The sequence below is a fragment of the Gymnodraco acuticeps genome, unplaced genomic scaffold (genome assembly GCF_902827175.1).
Source record: "Gymnodraco acuticeps unplaced genomic scaffold, fGymAcu1.1, whole genome shotgun sequence".
Lineage (NCBI taxonomy): Eukaryota > Metazoa > Chordata > Actinopteri > Perciformes > Bathydraconidae > Gymnodraco > Gymnodraco acuticeps.
The window spans coordinates 4,257,991-4,274,928 of record NW_022990023.1 but is presented as its reverse complement, the minus strand read 5'-3'; the positions used below and the strand labels follow the sequence as shown (position 1 = coordinate 4,274,928).

The following is a 16,938-nucleotide window of genomic DNA, read 5'->3' as shown; positions in this document are numbered from 1 at the left end:
GTTTTAAGTAGCAGCCAGATGAATATTAGGGATGTTGTTTCAACTGTTCAGGTGTTTAACAGTCTTATTGCCTAAATTACTTTAGTGATTACATTTTTTACAGGTTACCATTTATTGTTACATTTTGAAAGTAACCCTCCCAATCCTTTGGGTAAAAGACCCTTTTTTAAGATCAGTTATTGTTTAGTGCAATACAGTATCATGTTGTAATTCATACAGCTTTAAGCTAAACTATTTCTGAATAACGATGATGTTCAGGGCTTTAAAAGTATTACTTTATTTACTGATCATTTATTTATCAATTCATTATATTGTCTATTAATCTTCTGCAAAGTACACATCACACTCAATTCATGGTCACATTATCAAACCAATAATCCCAAAAATATTTAGTTTACAATCCGAGGACTTCAAATACATTTGAGGAATCTGAAACAAGTACATTTGAAGTTAACCTTTATTAATTGTTGCTCAATGATACCCCTTTGAGAAAAACACTAAATACAGCAGTTAGATGTTGCCACAGTATTGTTCTTTATTTATATTGTTTCTAAATTAAAGCAAAGTACAATGAACAGTACAAAATAAAACAAAATATATTCATATATATACAATATAAAATGGTTCCGTTCAGAACATTTAAAAAGTACAATAGATTGTGAAATAATTAACGAGGACTTTGATATAAATTATCCACATGTACATTTAATTTTTCCTTTAGTTTCCTCTTGACCGAGATAAAATAGCTTCTTCTGCTTTTTCTTTTTGTAAACGCTGTTGTTGGAACAACCTCTTGTCTGGTCTGAGAGATTGAACCTCTAAGCTTGGCACCATTTTTATTAATACAAGTAAGCAGCTCATGAACAACTACCACAGCAGCACAGATATGACTTTTATTTTTTAAACCTTCAGAGGGAAACTCATTTTACGAAACCACCTGCTGATCTTGCATGACCTCTTTGAATGGCTCTGGCTTTTTAATGAACATGAAAATAAAACTGTACCAAAGCTAAAGACTGGGAAACCAACGATGTTCTCTGTTACAAACCAGAATAATACACTCACTCCAGAAGGAAACCCTGAATGCCTTTACAGACACACTCTTTATGCGTGTTTCTAGCAGCGATACATAAAATCAGTGGTCATAAACCATCTAATGTTGCTAGTTGCTAATGTTGCTGGTTGCTTATGTTGCTAGTATCTAATGTTGCTAATGCTGCTAATGTTGCTGGTTGCTAATGTTGCTAATGCTGCTGGTTGCTAATGTTGCTAATGCTGCTAATGTTGCTGGTTGCTTATGTTGCTAGTATCTAATGTTGCTAATGCTGCTAATGTTGCTGGTTGCTAATGTTGCTAATGCTGCTAATGTTGCTGGTTGCTAATGTTGCTGGTTGCTAGTTGCTAATGTTGCTGGTTGCTAATGTTGCTAGTTGCTAATGTTGCTAGTGGCTAATGTTGCTAATGTTGCTAGTTGCTAATGTTGCTAGTTGCTAATGTTGCTGGTTGCTAATGTTGCTAGTTGCTAATGTATCAGTTCTTGAACTATGACAACCTGCAAGCATTTAAATTCACAGATGCATGTTTAGTTTGTGATGTCCCAGCCAGTTTATGTTGTTTCTGTTAAATTAAAATTACAATCTTGAAGATTTCGTTATCTTCGACAGGACATATGGCGATAAGCAGTAATTGCAGTGTATTTTTGGATCTAACTTCCCAAAGATTGCCACTTGTGTTTTTCCCGGGAATGTCACCAGACACCCAGTGTTTCATAATACCGCAAAAATAAGAGATTTGATAAGTTATCATCACCATTGTTAGACCTTTATTAGCGGTAGCAATTTACCCGATATTTATCTAAATGAAAATCTTTGATATTGTTATTTTAATATTCAAATTAAAATCTAACCTTTGACACTGATTTTATGTATAGATGCCGGATCACTTTGAGAACTACAGCCAAAAGTCTGCTTTTCGGGGCCTAAACCAGCATTTCAGATTTCAACGTCCTCAGTAAATGTATTGGTTGTTGCTACTGATTTAGTTGCACAATCCTGCAGTGAGTTACCCATGTATATCTAAGTAGCAATAAAGACTAAGAAAAGGCAACCTGGCAGCAGTTCAGAGCAGCTACAGGATATATTAACAACCTCTCAGTTGTTTGCACTGCGGCTTATCGCTCTTATGCATTCTGTGCATGATCATGGAGAGAAACACAGCAAAGCAGCCTTTCTGCCCGGTGCTAAAATGTGGGCGTGTATACGATAACAAGGCATTGGGCATAACAGCACAATGGATTGGCATAGGGAGGTAAAAAACCATCGAAGAATGTTTATGGCAGTAGAGAATATGGCAACATGTATACATTAGGTGCAAAACAGCCCATGTTTGATGAAATACAGCAATAGAAAATAAGCAAAGAAATGTCAAGTATGCTGCATTTTTAGGACGAAAACAGAAATGAACAGTATTTTGTGTGCAGTCACATCAACCAGGGTTCATGTATGATAACTCAGCAGATCTGTAAGTGTGTCTCCTTATCATAAACAGTTGAATCTCAATCACTCAATTGTCCATCAAGGCTCCCTTACAGTCCAAATGGCGGCAAATATCCAGAACAGAGATGTATTTAACTTATATTGAGGCCAACTTGTGTGGACTCTAACGAGGTATGCAATTGATCTGCAGATGCTACGGTTCAAAATGAGACCAACCTTTAAGTGTGTTTTTTTACCAAAACAAAGGTTTGCAACAGAATATCAAAGACTTGTTTTCAGCCTAGTAGATTGAACTCAATGCTTTCCTACTAAAGCAGTTGTTTACTTACAAAAAGGACAAAGATGAGCGGTAACAGAAGACCTAGCACTAACAAAAATAGCTTGAATCTAATGGGATCTCAAAGATTTTAACTCTGCAAATCATCAGGCCGGTTTAGAGGAGTCAGCAGTGAGTGAGGGTATTAAACAGTCAATCAAATAGCTTTCTCAAAAACTCTGAATCACTGCAACCATAAGAGGTCCTTGAGCATACAGTCATGAAAACACAAACACTATGAGGCATTTTTTAGGTACAAAAAACAACCTGTTGCCTAGGTTTCATGGTGTCTTAACTAAGGATTTAATTGTTTTTAGTTTCAAATCAGGCTATGTTGTATGCAAGGTTAGCTGCATCACAAACACAATGCATGATCTCCAAGAGACTCAAACAGTCTGACCTCTTATTACTTTAAGTGATGGATCACATTGTTTATTATTTATCATACGTTATTGATAGTCTGCTTCTATTCAGCTCATGCCATCCCTCACCACGCCTTCCCTTTGTACTGATGAAAACAAAAGTGTCAATCAAAAGACAGCGATTAAATTAACATCATGCAGCCTGTCAGGTCCACTTATTAAAGGAAGATATCCTGTTTACGCACGCAGCCATGCATCATCCTGACAGGGGGGGGTGTGCGGCATGATGGGAGAGCACGTACGCAGCAGCTGGTTTTATAAAGACACCTTCTGATGTCCCTCACTAACCATTTAACGTCATATACTGTTAACCAGAGGATGGGAGACAGGCCTCTATGACTTTCTTTAAGATGCTGAAAGCTGAGTGGCTGAGGAGACTTGTCCTACAGATAGGTAAAAAAACTACTCTTTAAACTGGTCTGTGACTTTTCGTCTTGTATTTTATACCTTTCATATTCTATTTGAGCTGGTTTTTGTTGGTATACTCTTGGATTTTTGTTTTTAAATGTAATTGCATGATGTGTTTCTGTGGCTCTAATGCTTTTAATGTTTTTGAACTGCCTTGTTGTTGAAAAGTGCTAAAAAAGCCTAAAAACATTTCCTGTCCACCTGTTTTTCTAACATGCACACACTTAATTTTTTCTTGTGTTGAGGATATTGTCTGCCTTTTTCAGAAAATAACATAATAGCGAATCCAAAACTCTGCATCTCACTTTGTATGAGAACAACTCAGGTTAGTATCTGTTTCGGGGGACACAAACTCACTGTTTTTAGTCCTGCATGTACTTCGAGTAAAGGTAATATTAACATTTAATGTGCACAAGAAAAACATTTACTAGCCCCCTTTTACAGGCCCTATGGGTTCCTGTGAATCTTCAGTTAAAGAGGAACATTAACCTCTTCTCCGGCATCCTCTTTATCTTCATTATAGGCTAACAGGGTATGTGTAAATTATTCATCAATGCATCTTTGCTATCCTGAGCAAAAAGTATTTCGTAGTATACACAGGAGTTCCCATCAAGGATTCTTTAATACTACGTATTAGCTTATCCTTTCCTTTTAATGCATCCGAAACAGGGCTTTTCTGGCTATGGAATTCCTCATTTAGCGCCGAGTCTTCTGTCACTACTGACAGTTTCATGTGGAAGCAAATGCAAAGGAATGTATTTATGACCGACTATCAAAATTGGCAAATGCATAATATTTTTTACCCTCATGCAGCCAGTGGACATTCAAATGAATTATTGATTGAAGGCTGAAAAATGGAACGTAGCAGGAGAAAATCTAATTGCTATCCTCGCCTCAGCTTTCCAAAAAGCTTGAATCACTCAGGAGAAATATATGACAGAAGCACTGTCCATATTTTGTTACTTGCAAAAGAAGAGTTGCTGCAGGGGGGGAGAGGAGATGTGCGCGCAAATTAAAGCTGCGAACAAGTTAACGAACAAGTTGTAAAAATGTGTCTCGCTACATGAAAATATCTGTTTTACAGGCTGCACAGTTTGTCTTCTTTCACATCACCGGTTTCAAAATGAGGATAAATGTTTGATCACACGAACAAAATTAAAGCTACCAATCCAACATCTTTTTCTTTCACCCTCTCCAATTAGTTCTTTCTATGGCTTATTTTGTAAAGCACTAAAGATTTATAAAATCAAGCTTGTGTGGGGATTCTGCCTCGTGGATTATTTTTCAGAGGAGCATACAGGACAGGAGTAATCAGAAGAACAACAATCATAGCAATAAGTTTGCACCATTTGAAACTCTTCCTCGTCAAAGAGGAGATGAGACCAAATAAATATACTCTTGGTTATGAACTATGAACATACGATATACACATCCACTATCAAAAAGAAAAATGGGGACAGCTTAATAACACTCTTTTTTTCTTTTCTTTATAGGTACATTCCTTTACAAAAGTATACAGTCCCTAAGGATGAGAAACTGAGGTATAGACCGGGCCCGACAGAGATCCCAATGCCCTCTGGGACGCAAAGGTCAGAGGTCAGGTGATGACACATCCACGCCCTCCCCAGTCCAGTCTGTCAGAGCGAGAACAGGCAGGGGCCAGTGTGTGTGTGTGTGTGTGTGTGTGTGTGTGTGTGTGTGTGTTCTCTTCGGTTTGTCCACGTTGACCTTCAGAATCAGGCGGTGGCTGCTCTCAAAGACAAAGAGGAGAAACTGTGTGTGTGTGTGTGTGTGTGTGTGTCCTTGTCTCGCTGAGAGCCACAGAGCATGACATGGCATATTTTACACGGTGCGCTTAGCAAGTTGGTGTTTAGTTCGACAACAGGCGGAGATCACCCGGGGAAGCGATGACCATCCAGGAAACTTGATCCGTCTTTTTTCTAGCGAGCTTCATTTTTTCTTTTTCTCCATGTCACGCGTTCGCTTTCATTTCCCATCTTCACGTCTATGTTGTGTGAAATATGTCTCGGTATCCACAGTGTAGGTATAATGCCATGTAAAAAATGTAAAAGAAAAACGGATGTCTTCTCATTTATAAAGATCCCATGAGGTGAAAAGGAAGATGTCTTCTTGAGGATGACAGAATTAAACGTGCCTGAAATCTTGCGTTTCAAATCACCCTCTCATTCTTCCTGCTTTGGGAGAACCATTTGCACTCGAAGCATTTTGTTTTCAAATTGGGCAGGAGACCCTTCTTGGCAGCTCAATTTGAGAAAAACGTTTTGTAAGTTGTTTTTTGTTTTTCAATCAGCGATTTTGAAAACGCCACAGTCACCCGGTGAGTTACAACAGGGCTGTGGAATCACAAAAACACAACAGCAATCATATTTCATTTGGTTCTTCAGAATTTTTTTGTTGTATTGCTACCCTCTAGTCTAGAAATAAACTTTTCCTGAAATTCTTCTTTAATCTTAATTTAAAGCAGCTGCAGCTCTGACTTTTGGCACAGCCCGAGGACTCAGATTCAGGCGTGATAAAAGAAAAATGTCTCTTAGTGTTTCTCCAGCATTGTCACTCTACTGTTTGCCTCCCTTTTATTCCCTTTGCTTTTCACCACAGGCACGTGTCAACAATGTATGAGAGATGCACACAAAGAAACAAATGATGAAACAGCTTTTCAAGAAGCCTCTGAAATAAAGAGCATGGCGGATAAATGCTCACTGAAAGGTTAGTGCTGGTAATGTGGATGAGATTTCAAAACGTATACATCAAAAGATACAACGCTCCTCGAAATGGATCTGAGGAACTTTCACCTGTTCTTGTTGCTACTGTAATCCCTCTTTAATAAAAGAGACATATTTCTTTGATTTGCAAAGTATCTGTAAAAAAGGATTCTTAGATTTAGTTTTGTTTTGAATGATTTCTTATAATTGGGGTCTAACTTGAGAGGAAATGCTAAGTATGGTCCAAGAGGGATTTAAAAAAAAAAATTGAGTCAGTGTGTGTGTGGATTAGGACCTGTGGAGAGGGAGGGGGGGGCCTTCATCAGGGAGGAGGCGGGATCTGCACCCCCAGCAGCTCATAGGCAAAGATGTTCCAGAAGATGGCGAAGAGGAGGAAGGTGATGAAGGAGAAGACGATGACCCACCAGGAGCACTGTTTCTGCAGGCTCTCCTCGTAGCTGCGCAGGATCAGCAGCCCCATGCTGATGCCCACTATGGCCCCCGACAGGTGGGCCATGAAGCTGGGCTGGGGCCCCGATGAGGGCAGCGGGGGGGAGAAGCGGAGCCAGACGGCACGACCCACCTCCGAACTCACTGTGGAGGGAAGAGGAGAGACAGAATAGCCTCAGTATTTGTTTACGGTTGTATCTTTGAGGACATGACACCAGACTACAGCTATGTTCTTCTATCAAGGAGTGAAATAATTGTGTTTAGATTTTTGAGAAATTGGCCGTTTTTAGCTTCATGGTGAAGAGTTAGAAAGGAGGATTGAGACCATTATCATCTCTGTACAGTACACATTAAGTTACAGCCATTAGGTTGTTAGCTTAGCTTAGCATAAAGACTGGAAACAGGGGGAAACAGCTAGCCTGGCTCTATGCAAATATAACAAAATCCATTTGCCTTAATGAGTACAACTGACAAATGAAAAATCTCCGTCATAAAATAATTGTACAATATATATATTATTGTTCTTGTTTATTTGGCCCTTTCAGTACCTTCCCACCTCATAACAGTTCATTTGTCAGCATCTTACTAGAAAATAGCTAATATGTAGAACCACGTACAGCATATATCACAGGGTTTATGACTAAAAACTGAAACAATTATAGTGTTTTAATTGTGGTGCTGCTCTCCGAGAATCTCTTGCACTGAATATTTACTCAACACTGATTATAAAACTTGAACTAATGTTAATTCAGTCTCTCACACGAGCCATGTGTCACGGTTTATTTAAAATGCTGTATTGCCTGTTTGTAAAACACTGAGGAGGAATCCAACATTGCTGCAGAGACTCTCGGCTCCTCAGTTCGGGGGCGGCAGGCTCGGCACAGATGGAGGGAACATATTGCTCACTAATGAAAGTGGCAGCGTATCGGCCCTCGTGTGGAGAAAAAAGGACAAGTGGTATGACTCAAACGGCTCGAAAACAAAGCAACATGTCCAAGCATGGGGCCCCTATGAACAATTAACCAAGATAACTTGACTACATGTTTGTTGCTCAGCTTTGATCGCCGTTTTCACCCCACTCAGATAATAAATAGTCCTTAATGAACTGTGAACATTTAATATGCTGAAAATAAAAAGTTATGCACACTCCCTATTCAATGATTGAGCTATTATATTAACATAAATAGCAACAATGGGAACAGAAAAGGAGGACAGGAGGGATTTGAGTGTCGATCTCGATAACTTACTGCAAACTAGAGCCAGGATCATGCGGAGCAGCTTGTACGGACAACGCATCCCGGCCCAGTTCTGCAACACAAAAGTGTCTCGTCAGCGTAAACAATCACGACACAAACAAAATTAATTTATATATATATACGTGAGTATATTATCAGCCTGAGAAGGAACGCTTCAATTTCTATCCTCTGGACATATTTAGACCTGAAAGAAAAACAATCTATATCCACACGAGAGAGGAGGAAACACTTACACAACACATAGACGCGATTACACACCTGACAGCTCTCCACTTACTTGTTCCAGCCCAGTGGCGCTCCATTAATTAGAGCTTAGATTATTTAACACAGGGGGAATATAGGCCAATAAATAGCCGTTGAGATTCTTTGGGGGGAAATAAACCAATTGCATCCTGAGTTAGAATAACACATCAACTCCTAAAGGGTGGAAAACTGTACCAATCACATTTTTCTTAAAGGGACCCAGAATTAAAAAAAATGTTCTCTAACCTGCAGTGTTATTTATACAGAAATGTGGGGAGCACTGCCCGAATGTTGGAGAGTTTCTACCTTCTCTTGAATATAATGGAACTAGATGGCATTCATCTTGTGGTGCTCATTTGTGAAACTCAACGGCAATGTCCATTTCAGAAATCATGACCCAGTTACTCTAGATAATCCACAGGCCATTTAGGAACATTTTTTCGTTCTGCCAAACTACACCCGCAAACGTTATCACCCCGCAGAGGGAAGTGTGCCTCAGTTTTAGTTTGGTAAAGAGAAAATAGTTCCTACATGAAAATTGCTCACAACAAGGTCAGCAAAATATATATTTTGATTTGGGGGAACTTCCCCTTTAAGTTGTGGATGTATTACCCCGGCCAGTGTTTCTCCACTTCTCTCACAGCACACAAACAGAAATGGGGAATGCATGCAAGATTAAAGACTGAAGAGAATATAAATAAAACCTGCCGTGACCATACATTTAAAACAAGCCAGGAGTGGCAGGGATTTACAATGACACAATATTTCCACAAATAAATGATTGATATTGTGGAGGAGAGGTCAACACAGAAGTGCAGAGCTGTGTGTGCTGCTCTCTGATGGGAGGCACTTTGCTCTATCGTGCCTCCACTCCCAAATGTGTAGAAATAGCTAATCTTAAACCAAACAAAAACCAATCTTTTCTGTCTGTTATACATCTTGTTATCGCACTGCTGACATTGAAATGGAAAACTGCTGAGGTGATCAGTCGTACGTGTGTGAGGCAATCATTTATTGAGTCAAAGAAAAAGGGCTGGCAGTTCAGAGGAAACAAATATATAAAAAACTACGAGTAAGATCTAGTTTTCCTTCAAAAAATGAAAGACTTTCAGATGTATGTGCAGTGCCAAAAGCTGAGTTTGTGCTCTACAGAGTTCCAAGATAGATTCTGACACTTTGGCGAGAGCCGCATGACTTCTGGGGAGTCACGTCCGAGGCGGCACTACAAACTTCAGAGCGGATGATGACGCTTGGTGGGAGATGGCTGGGAATTTACTGGGTCGAGACTTGACGAGGTTTTCTTCAAAAACAAAAAACTAGAAAAAAAACCCCTCATCAGAGCAGAACTAAGACGTGCCTTAAAGGATTTCAGTAACTACAAACAGGCATCAAGCGCAACAGACCCAACACGGTGTCTGTTAGCTGCTACGAGTGCGCAGTCACAGTTCCTCCGCTTTGGCCCGTCGATGCTCTTTGATTTCTATCCCTGCTGCCGTCTCGGCTACCAACAGTGAACATTAGTTAAAGTCATTCGTCAGATGTAACACCGCCTCGAGAGCTGGAGAGAATGTGGAAGGCATTTCACATGTAGACCATGTGACAGAAACCCACATATAAATAAATACTATAAAACAAGCAACAAGGGAATCCACGGCTTGTTTTTTTCCCAGTAGACATAAATAAAAACAGGGTTAATAATTAATACAAGTGTCTGAAATGCCAGTTACTTTAGATTCATTGACACATACAGTATGAGAGTAATAAACATGTTGTGGTGAGGGGGGGTGGGTAAGCTACTTATCAACAAGGTTCAAAGAGGTCACATGGAATATTTATGCTTTTCCAAAAGATGCTGGGGCAATGTAAAAACATTTATCACATCGATGTGATCCTTCTGTAGCAGGCAACACCTACAATACATATTTTGTAAAAAAGAAAAGAATAAATATATTTTGCAGCCAAATTGGATGTGTGTTATTTGTTGTGTGTATGTTAAAATACAGGTATGTTGCTCATATAAAAGCACCTTGAATTGCCTTGTGTTGAAAGGTGCTATATAAATAAACTTGCTTTGCCTTGCCATACTGCTTTTTAGCAGTGCTTGAACATTTGTATGTAAAATCGTTTTGGATATCAGAATCAGAATTCCTTTAGTCATCCAAAAGATGGACATTTATATTGTAACAGGAAAAGTAAAGATAGCGACAAAATAAAACACTATTAGATAAAGTTAAAAAGTAAAGATATGTTAAATAAAATGTCAAACTCATATTTTGTTGTTGTTGTTGTCACATTGTGTATTACCAATTTTTATATATTTTTTTAACAGAGCACTAAGACGTAAAAGTGTGGTGTCAGTCTCACACCATTCAGAGGGCTCTGACATTTCGTCTCCATTGAAAAAAAGAAGCTTTTAGACATAACAATGGAGGCGATGATGACGGCAGTTACCATGACGACGTTGGCCAGATGTGCCGAGCACAGAGCGTAGACCCCTCCGGACCCACCCACCACCGGAGCTCGCATGTCGGTGATGGACACTGTGAGCGAGCCTGCAGAGAAACACACAGAGAGGGAAATGAATTAGGAGCGTAGATGCAGGCAATGCAGGGAGAACAATGTGTGTGTGTGTGTGTGTGTGTGTGTGTGTGTGTGTGTGTGTGTGTGTGTGTGTGTGTGTGTGTGTGTGTGTGTGTGTGTGTGTGTGTGTGTGTGTGTGTGTGTGTGTGTGTGTGTGTGTGTGTTGTGAGGAAGACAGAGAGAGAGCGTAGGACAGCATTTTAGCAGAGGGTGAAAACAAAGGCAGAGTCAGATTACTCATCACGCAGCGGCACAAGTCACCTTCCTCTGAGCATTTTTCTAAAAATCACAGAGTAACAATCTCCCTCTCTTCCCGGGGACTGCGCCACATCATCTGACCTTCACATGTCCTTTGAATTTACATCTAGAATACATGACACACACACATGTTCAATGATGTGCACAGCATGTCTGAGTCCTTTCCTCCATGTAATCAGTTAAGCAGACTAATTATATGAAATGGTACACAACTGAAATTCCTAATTGGATTTTCCTTCAGTTTAATTTAAAATGAACTCTGATCAAAGTGAGGCCATGAAGACACGGACAAACCTCGCTCGAGAGACAATTCCCATTTTTAGGTGCTTAAAAGATGCTTCGTCTTATATATTCCTGAGCAAAATGTAATCTGGTATATGTGGAGATGGACCACCGAAGCCAAATGTGCCGCTTAAAAATATATAACATTCAAAGTACAGTGCTGGTCGAAGCAGGGACAAAGTCGTGAACATTACGACCAGCTATACTGTAAAGTGATTGCACACTTAAAATATAACATCCTTGTTAAATGAATTGATTTTGTTATGAAATGAACATAAACGATTTTCAAGCAGTTATCTGGTGTTTTTGGTTTGAACACTTACAGTCCCTAAACAGGTGTTTTCAATTCAGCTGGGTGTATATTCATTTATGAGATGTCCCCAAACTATGGTGGCTAATAACAGTGATAAGGATGTGAACTGTAGAAGAAGCAGCTGTCAATCAAGCAGCCCACACAGTCCTGAGAAGACGGCTAATCAGGAAACACATGAAAACACCTGTAGCTGTGAGAAGGGTCTCTAAGTGTTTATCTGATTCATCAAAATAAGCATTTAATTTACAGAAGTCAATTAATGATACTATATTGTGTGTAATTTCCAGTTAGTTAGTATAAAAGTAATGGATTTACATACTAAATGCTATATAAGTATGATATGACAATGAGAATAGGAAAGTACTGCATTGAATTAGTATGCAGTATTGAATTCAGACAAACAAACATGCCTCAGGCTGTAGCTAAATACATAATAGTCTATAATTACTGGCCTCTAGCTTCCAATAAATAGCTAATGAGGCCATGGAAAACTATATATGGAAATGAAAATATATTATTTTTCTGATTTTTTGCTTTTAAAAGCATTTCCTGTTTGCATAATGTCGAGGAGAGGTCATTCATTCCAGTGCAGGCCATTTGAAAGCTCTATACTTTTTAGAGATGCTTACTTTACTTTATTTAATCAGGTATGAATATTACATTATCAGTGTCAGTTCACATTGCTGCTCTTTCAGTTTCAAGGAATCACCCTCACACATTATTTTTATTGTAAATGTGTTAAAATAGTTAGAAGAGGATTAATTGTAATCCATACATGTGGAAAGAAGTTGAATATACAGTAAGATGTTAAATATGTATTTAAGTCAAAACTGCAGTAGACTTTAGGCGTGTGGTGCAGGTTCAAACCCCACTGCAGTCAGCATGTCGTTGTGTCCCTGAGACACTTCATTGTGTCCTGTGGGGATTGCCCACAGTATTGAGTATATAAGTCGCTTTGGATAAAAGCGTCTAACAAGTACAATGTAATGTAATGTATAAATATTAAGAACACTTACATCATTACTGCCACACTATATCCAAAAATGCAATTGATGGAAGCAAGGTGTACTAGAGATGGGTTGTGTAACGTGATTGGATTTTGATGGACTCACATTAAAGCTCTCTGCACTTTGCTGTGTTTTGCGATCTCAAAGTTAAGAAAAACAACAATGTTTCTATGTCATTGCTCCTGTAGAGTGGTGTTTAAATGAAAAGCAACTGCCAAAATGCCAACCACCGGCCGATCTCAAATCTCCCATTCCTGAGCAAGATCTTGGAAAGAGCAGTTGCTGCACAACTGCAACACCACATGACATTTCATGAGCTCTACGAACCCCTCCAGTCTGGCTTCAGACCTCATCACAGTACTGAGACTGCCCTCATTAAAATCACTAATGACCTCCTCATCGCATCTGATTCTGACCTCATCAGTATTATCATCCTCCTGGACCTCTTTGCTGCCTTTGACACAATATCCCATAGCATCCTCCTCAGCCGCCTGTCAGACTACCTTGGCCTCAGTCACACAGCTCTTGCCTGGTTCGAGTCCTCCCTCTCTAATGGCACATTTCCACTGCAGCGGGTAGCCCCGTTTAAGCGTCCTTAATCGTCCTCAAGCGGCCAGGCCAGTTTTTGGTGGCCTTTCCATATAGCGTAGCACCGGCTTGCGGGTACTTTTTCCCTCTTTTTCCGGCCCCATAAAATCGTGGTTCTATCAGGCCAGGGCTGAACTAGTGACGTCAACACTCTCGACTGCTGATTGGTCAGAGAGAATCGTCACAAAATCGCGCGCGAGATCATCCCTAGCGTCGCATATATATCTAGAAGCAAGCTTGCAGCATTTTTATACACAGCATTTTTGTAAACGGATGAGCTACAAAAATGGCTACGTCAAAAGAAAAGCACACACCGTGGTCGACCGAGGAGGTGACGACGTTCCTACATCTCATTGGGGATGATAAAATCCAGCGGGAGCTCGACGGAACAACTCGAAATGTGAAAAAAAAAAAGAAGCCGATTGCCCCGCCTACACTGCGTTGCTACCCCAGGTCCTAAACTGTAATGGGAATGCGCCACAGCCTCGGACGGTCAGCGAGGCAGCCCCCTCTCGGAGTCTGCCTGAGCGAGGACGCTTAAACGGGGCTACCCCACTGCATTGAAAATGTGCCATAACAGGACTCACTTTGTTACCATCAGTGACTGCAGCTCCCCTCCGGCCCCAGTTAACCAAGGTGTACCTCAAGGCTCTGTGCTTGGACCCCTCCTATTCACCATCTACATGCTCCCACTTGGTCAAATCCTCCGCCAACATGGTCTCAGCTTTCACTCGTATGCCGATGACACACAGCTCTATTTCTGCACCAAACCGTCCACACAGCTCCCACCTCTCTCCCTTGTCAACTGCCTCCAGGACATCAAAAACTGGATGTCATCAAACCTGCTAAAAATAAACAGCAACAAAACTGAGCTCATCATTGAGGCTCCCAAGGCGCAGCTCCAGAAGGTTGGTGACCTGCTTCTCACCATTGACGGCTGCTCCATCTCCCCGTCCACTGAAGTCCGCAACCTGGGAGTCATCCTGGACTCCACCCTCTCTTTCCAGGCGCATATCAAATCCATGACCAAATCCGCCTTCTACCATCTCAAAAACATTGCCAGACTCCGCCCCTCACTCTCTGACTCTGTGGCAGAAAACACTCATACACGCCTTCATCACATCCCGTCTGGACTACTGCAATGGAGTCCTGTCCGGGGTTCCCAGCAAAACCCTGGCCAGGCTCCAATATGTCCAGAACTCTGTCGCCAGGCTTCTCACCCGCACTAAGCCATGGCAACATATCACCCCCACCCTCATCCACCCTCCACTGGCTGCCGGTCAAGTCCCGGATTCACTATAAAAAACTCACGTACAAGTCCCTCCATTCCCTCGCCCCCCAGTACTTAACAGACCTCCTACATCCCTACACCCCCTCTCGGAGTCTGCGGTCCTCAGACACGGGCCTGCTCTCCATCCCCCGCTCTCGCCTTCGTACTGTTGGTGACAGGGCGTTCAGTGTTGCGGCCCCCACCCTCTGGAATCCACTTCCTCCCGAGATCCGGAACGCTGCCTCACTGGACATCTTCAAATCCTCACTAAAAACGCACCTGTTCACCATGGCCTTCGGACCCTAGTCCTTTCTTGGTCCCCTGGCTTCCTTTATCTTTCATTTTTTTTCTTGTTTTGTTCGCTCCTCATTGTCTGTTTTGTTTTGTCTGTCCATCATGTACAGCGACCTTGGGTCCCGTGAAAGGCGCTTTATAAATTCCATTTATTAATATTATTATTAAAATGAACTGTACAGTAACCAGCAGCTATTTCTAAGTTTTAGAGTATAAAGAGAGGCTCCTGAATGCAGCACAGTGCACTTACAGCAGCATGCACCAGGATGCAGCGACGCTCTGAAGTAGGACAGAGTTTCAGGACAAATCACAGTCGCTCACAAGGACAGCCTCAGCCACTGCTAATTATGCAAATGAGCTGATAAGGGAAGCGGAGAGGCTGATAAAACAAAACAGCCTGTTTTTAATCACAGTTGGGGTTTGCTGGAGTTGTGATCTCCAATCTATTATGCATGTTGTAACATTCAAATGCTCTGCGTGAGTGTGTGTGTGTGTGTGTGTGACCGCACAGAGTAAACATTGTCTTAAGAAACGCCTCGTCAGCGCGTGGTGGCGGAGATGATCATGGAGAGACAGATGGTAATCAGAGCGCTGTTCTGATCCATTCATCTCATATTTTACGTGGATTTGAGGAGAAAATGAAGGTTGTTGCTTCAGCTTTGAGATTTGACAAGATTCACAGTGCTCCATTTTTAGAAGTTCCACTAAATTGCAATTACACAGCGTACACTAGTATGTGGTCTCTGATCTCTTCAAAGTAGAGAAAAAATTGAATTTGAGTGAGGTTTTTACTTCAGAGCTGTGGATCTGGTGAAATATTGATAGGATGATGTGAGAGACGCTGTTTGAGGTTAAAGTTATGGTAATTCTGCAGTGTTGGTAAAATGTAGTCTTTTGCTGCTCTTACAAATTCAAGACAATTAAGTGATCCAAAATCCTGAATTAATGAACTGCTTGAGCAAAGTGAATATAAAATATAACACATTTAGATGAAACTTAGGGTTAGAAACTTAGTTTCTACATGTTGTGTTTTTTTCTCATCTCCTAGTTTCTAACTGGTATGGAGACACATTTGGTATTTCTTACATAACACTGACATAGAAGCACTTCATTCATCTGATGTGGTAAACATTATTGCAAGCTACCGCCTGTTTTGAGACAGGAGCAGAATTAAAGTAATATATTGGGCTGCCTCCTGACGTACATAAGTCCAATGTCCTCTCTTGTTTTCTTTTCACTGACTCCTGAGAATAATCAGGCTCTTAAACGGCTTAATATGCCACTAAGTCCATCAGCAGAACACTAACTTTGGGTATATTTGTTTGGCTGCTCCTTAGAGTGAATTTATAGAGCTGTTTTGCTTCCTGCTGGGGATAAAAACCATGCTATGAAAGCGGGGGAGGTAATGATAATGGTATAGTTTCAGCACATTTGAAAAAATAAAACAACAACAAGTGAAAAGCAATAAGTTAGAACGCCTTGTAGGAGAAGGGAAGAGCAGAAGCGGGGGTAAAACCTATGGGTTCATCGCTATCAAACCCCTCCATATTACACAAAGTATAAAAGTGTTAATTAGAGCGTCTTAAGAGTCAGCTTCTAAGATAATAGTGAACACCAGCCAGGACCGACTCTTCATAGGAGACACTTGCCAAGCATGTGACACCACCACCTGTGGGTGAAGAAGAGGAGACAACCTGAGACCTCAGAGGAAGCAAACTGCTCTCCTCCTTCTCGCTCAGCTTTGGTAAGACGCTCTCACATACAGTGTGAATATTAAACAGCGCCGTCATGTGGGCTCTCCTGCTGAAGGGGATTTAAGATTTAGGATTCTCTGCACTCAGCAGGAGCAGAGACGTGAGGTGTGTGATTATTTTAATGCCGTGCTGACACACTCATGCTCTCTCATGCACAGAGTATTTATTGTTGCCGTCCTGAAGTCATCATCAACATCCTCAAATCTTTGTGTGAGCTTGCAACATTCTGACATGCAACGTAGACGGTACAAAATTATGTGCTTTTGTGTAGATTAAGTC

The 16,938-nt window shown here is 40.9% G+C and overlaps 1 protein-coding gene across 4 annotated transcripts in view; it reads right to left on the bottom strand.

The window, feature by feature from the left end:
- Positions 1-1,400: 1,400 nt before the first annotated feature.
- The window catches only part of rhbdl1 (rhomboid, veinlet-like 1 (Drosophila)), a 48,193-nt gene continuing 32,655 nt past the window's right edge, over positions 1,401-16,938 (bottom strand). For 2 of the 4 annotated variants that reach the window (XM_034214771.1, XM_034214769.1), the window contains exons 6-8: positions 10,765-10,865; positions 8,062-8,122; positions 1,401-6,958 (exon numbers count right to left, since the gene is read on the bottom strand). In XM_034214771.1, the coding sequence (XP_034070662.1) occupies positions 6,687-6,958; positions 8,062-8,122; positions 10,765-10,865 (434 nt within the window). In that variant the 3' untranslated portion in view covers positions 1,401-6,686. The remainder of the gene's footprint in view (positions 6,959-8,061; positions 8,123-10,764; positions 10,866-16,938) is intronic. The other 2 variants (XR_004568767.1, XM_034214770.1) reach the window with 2 other exon arrangements.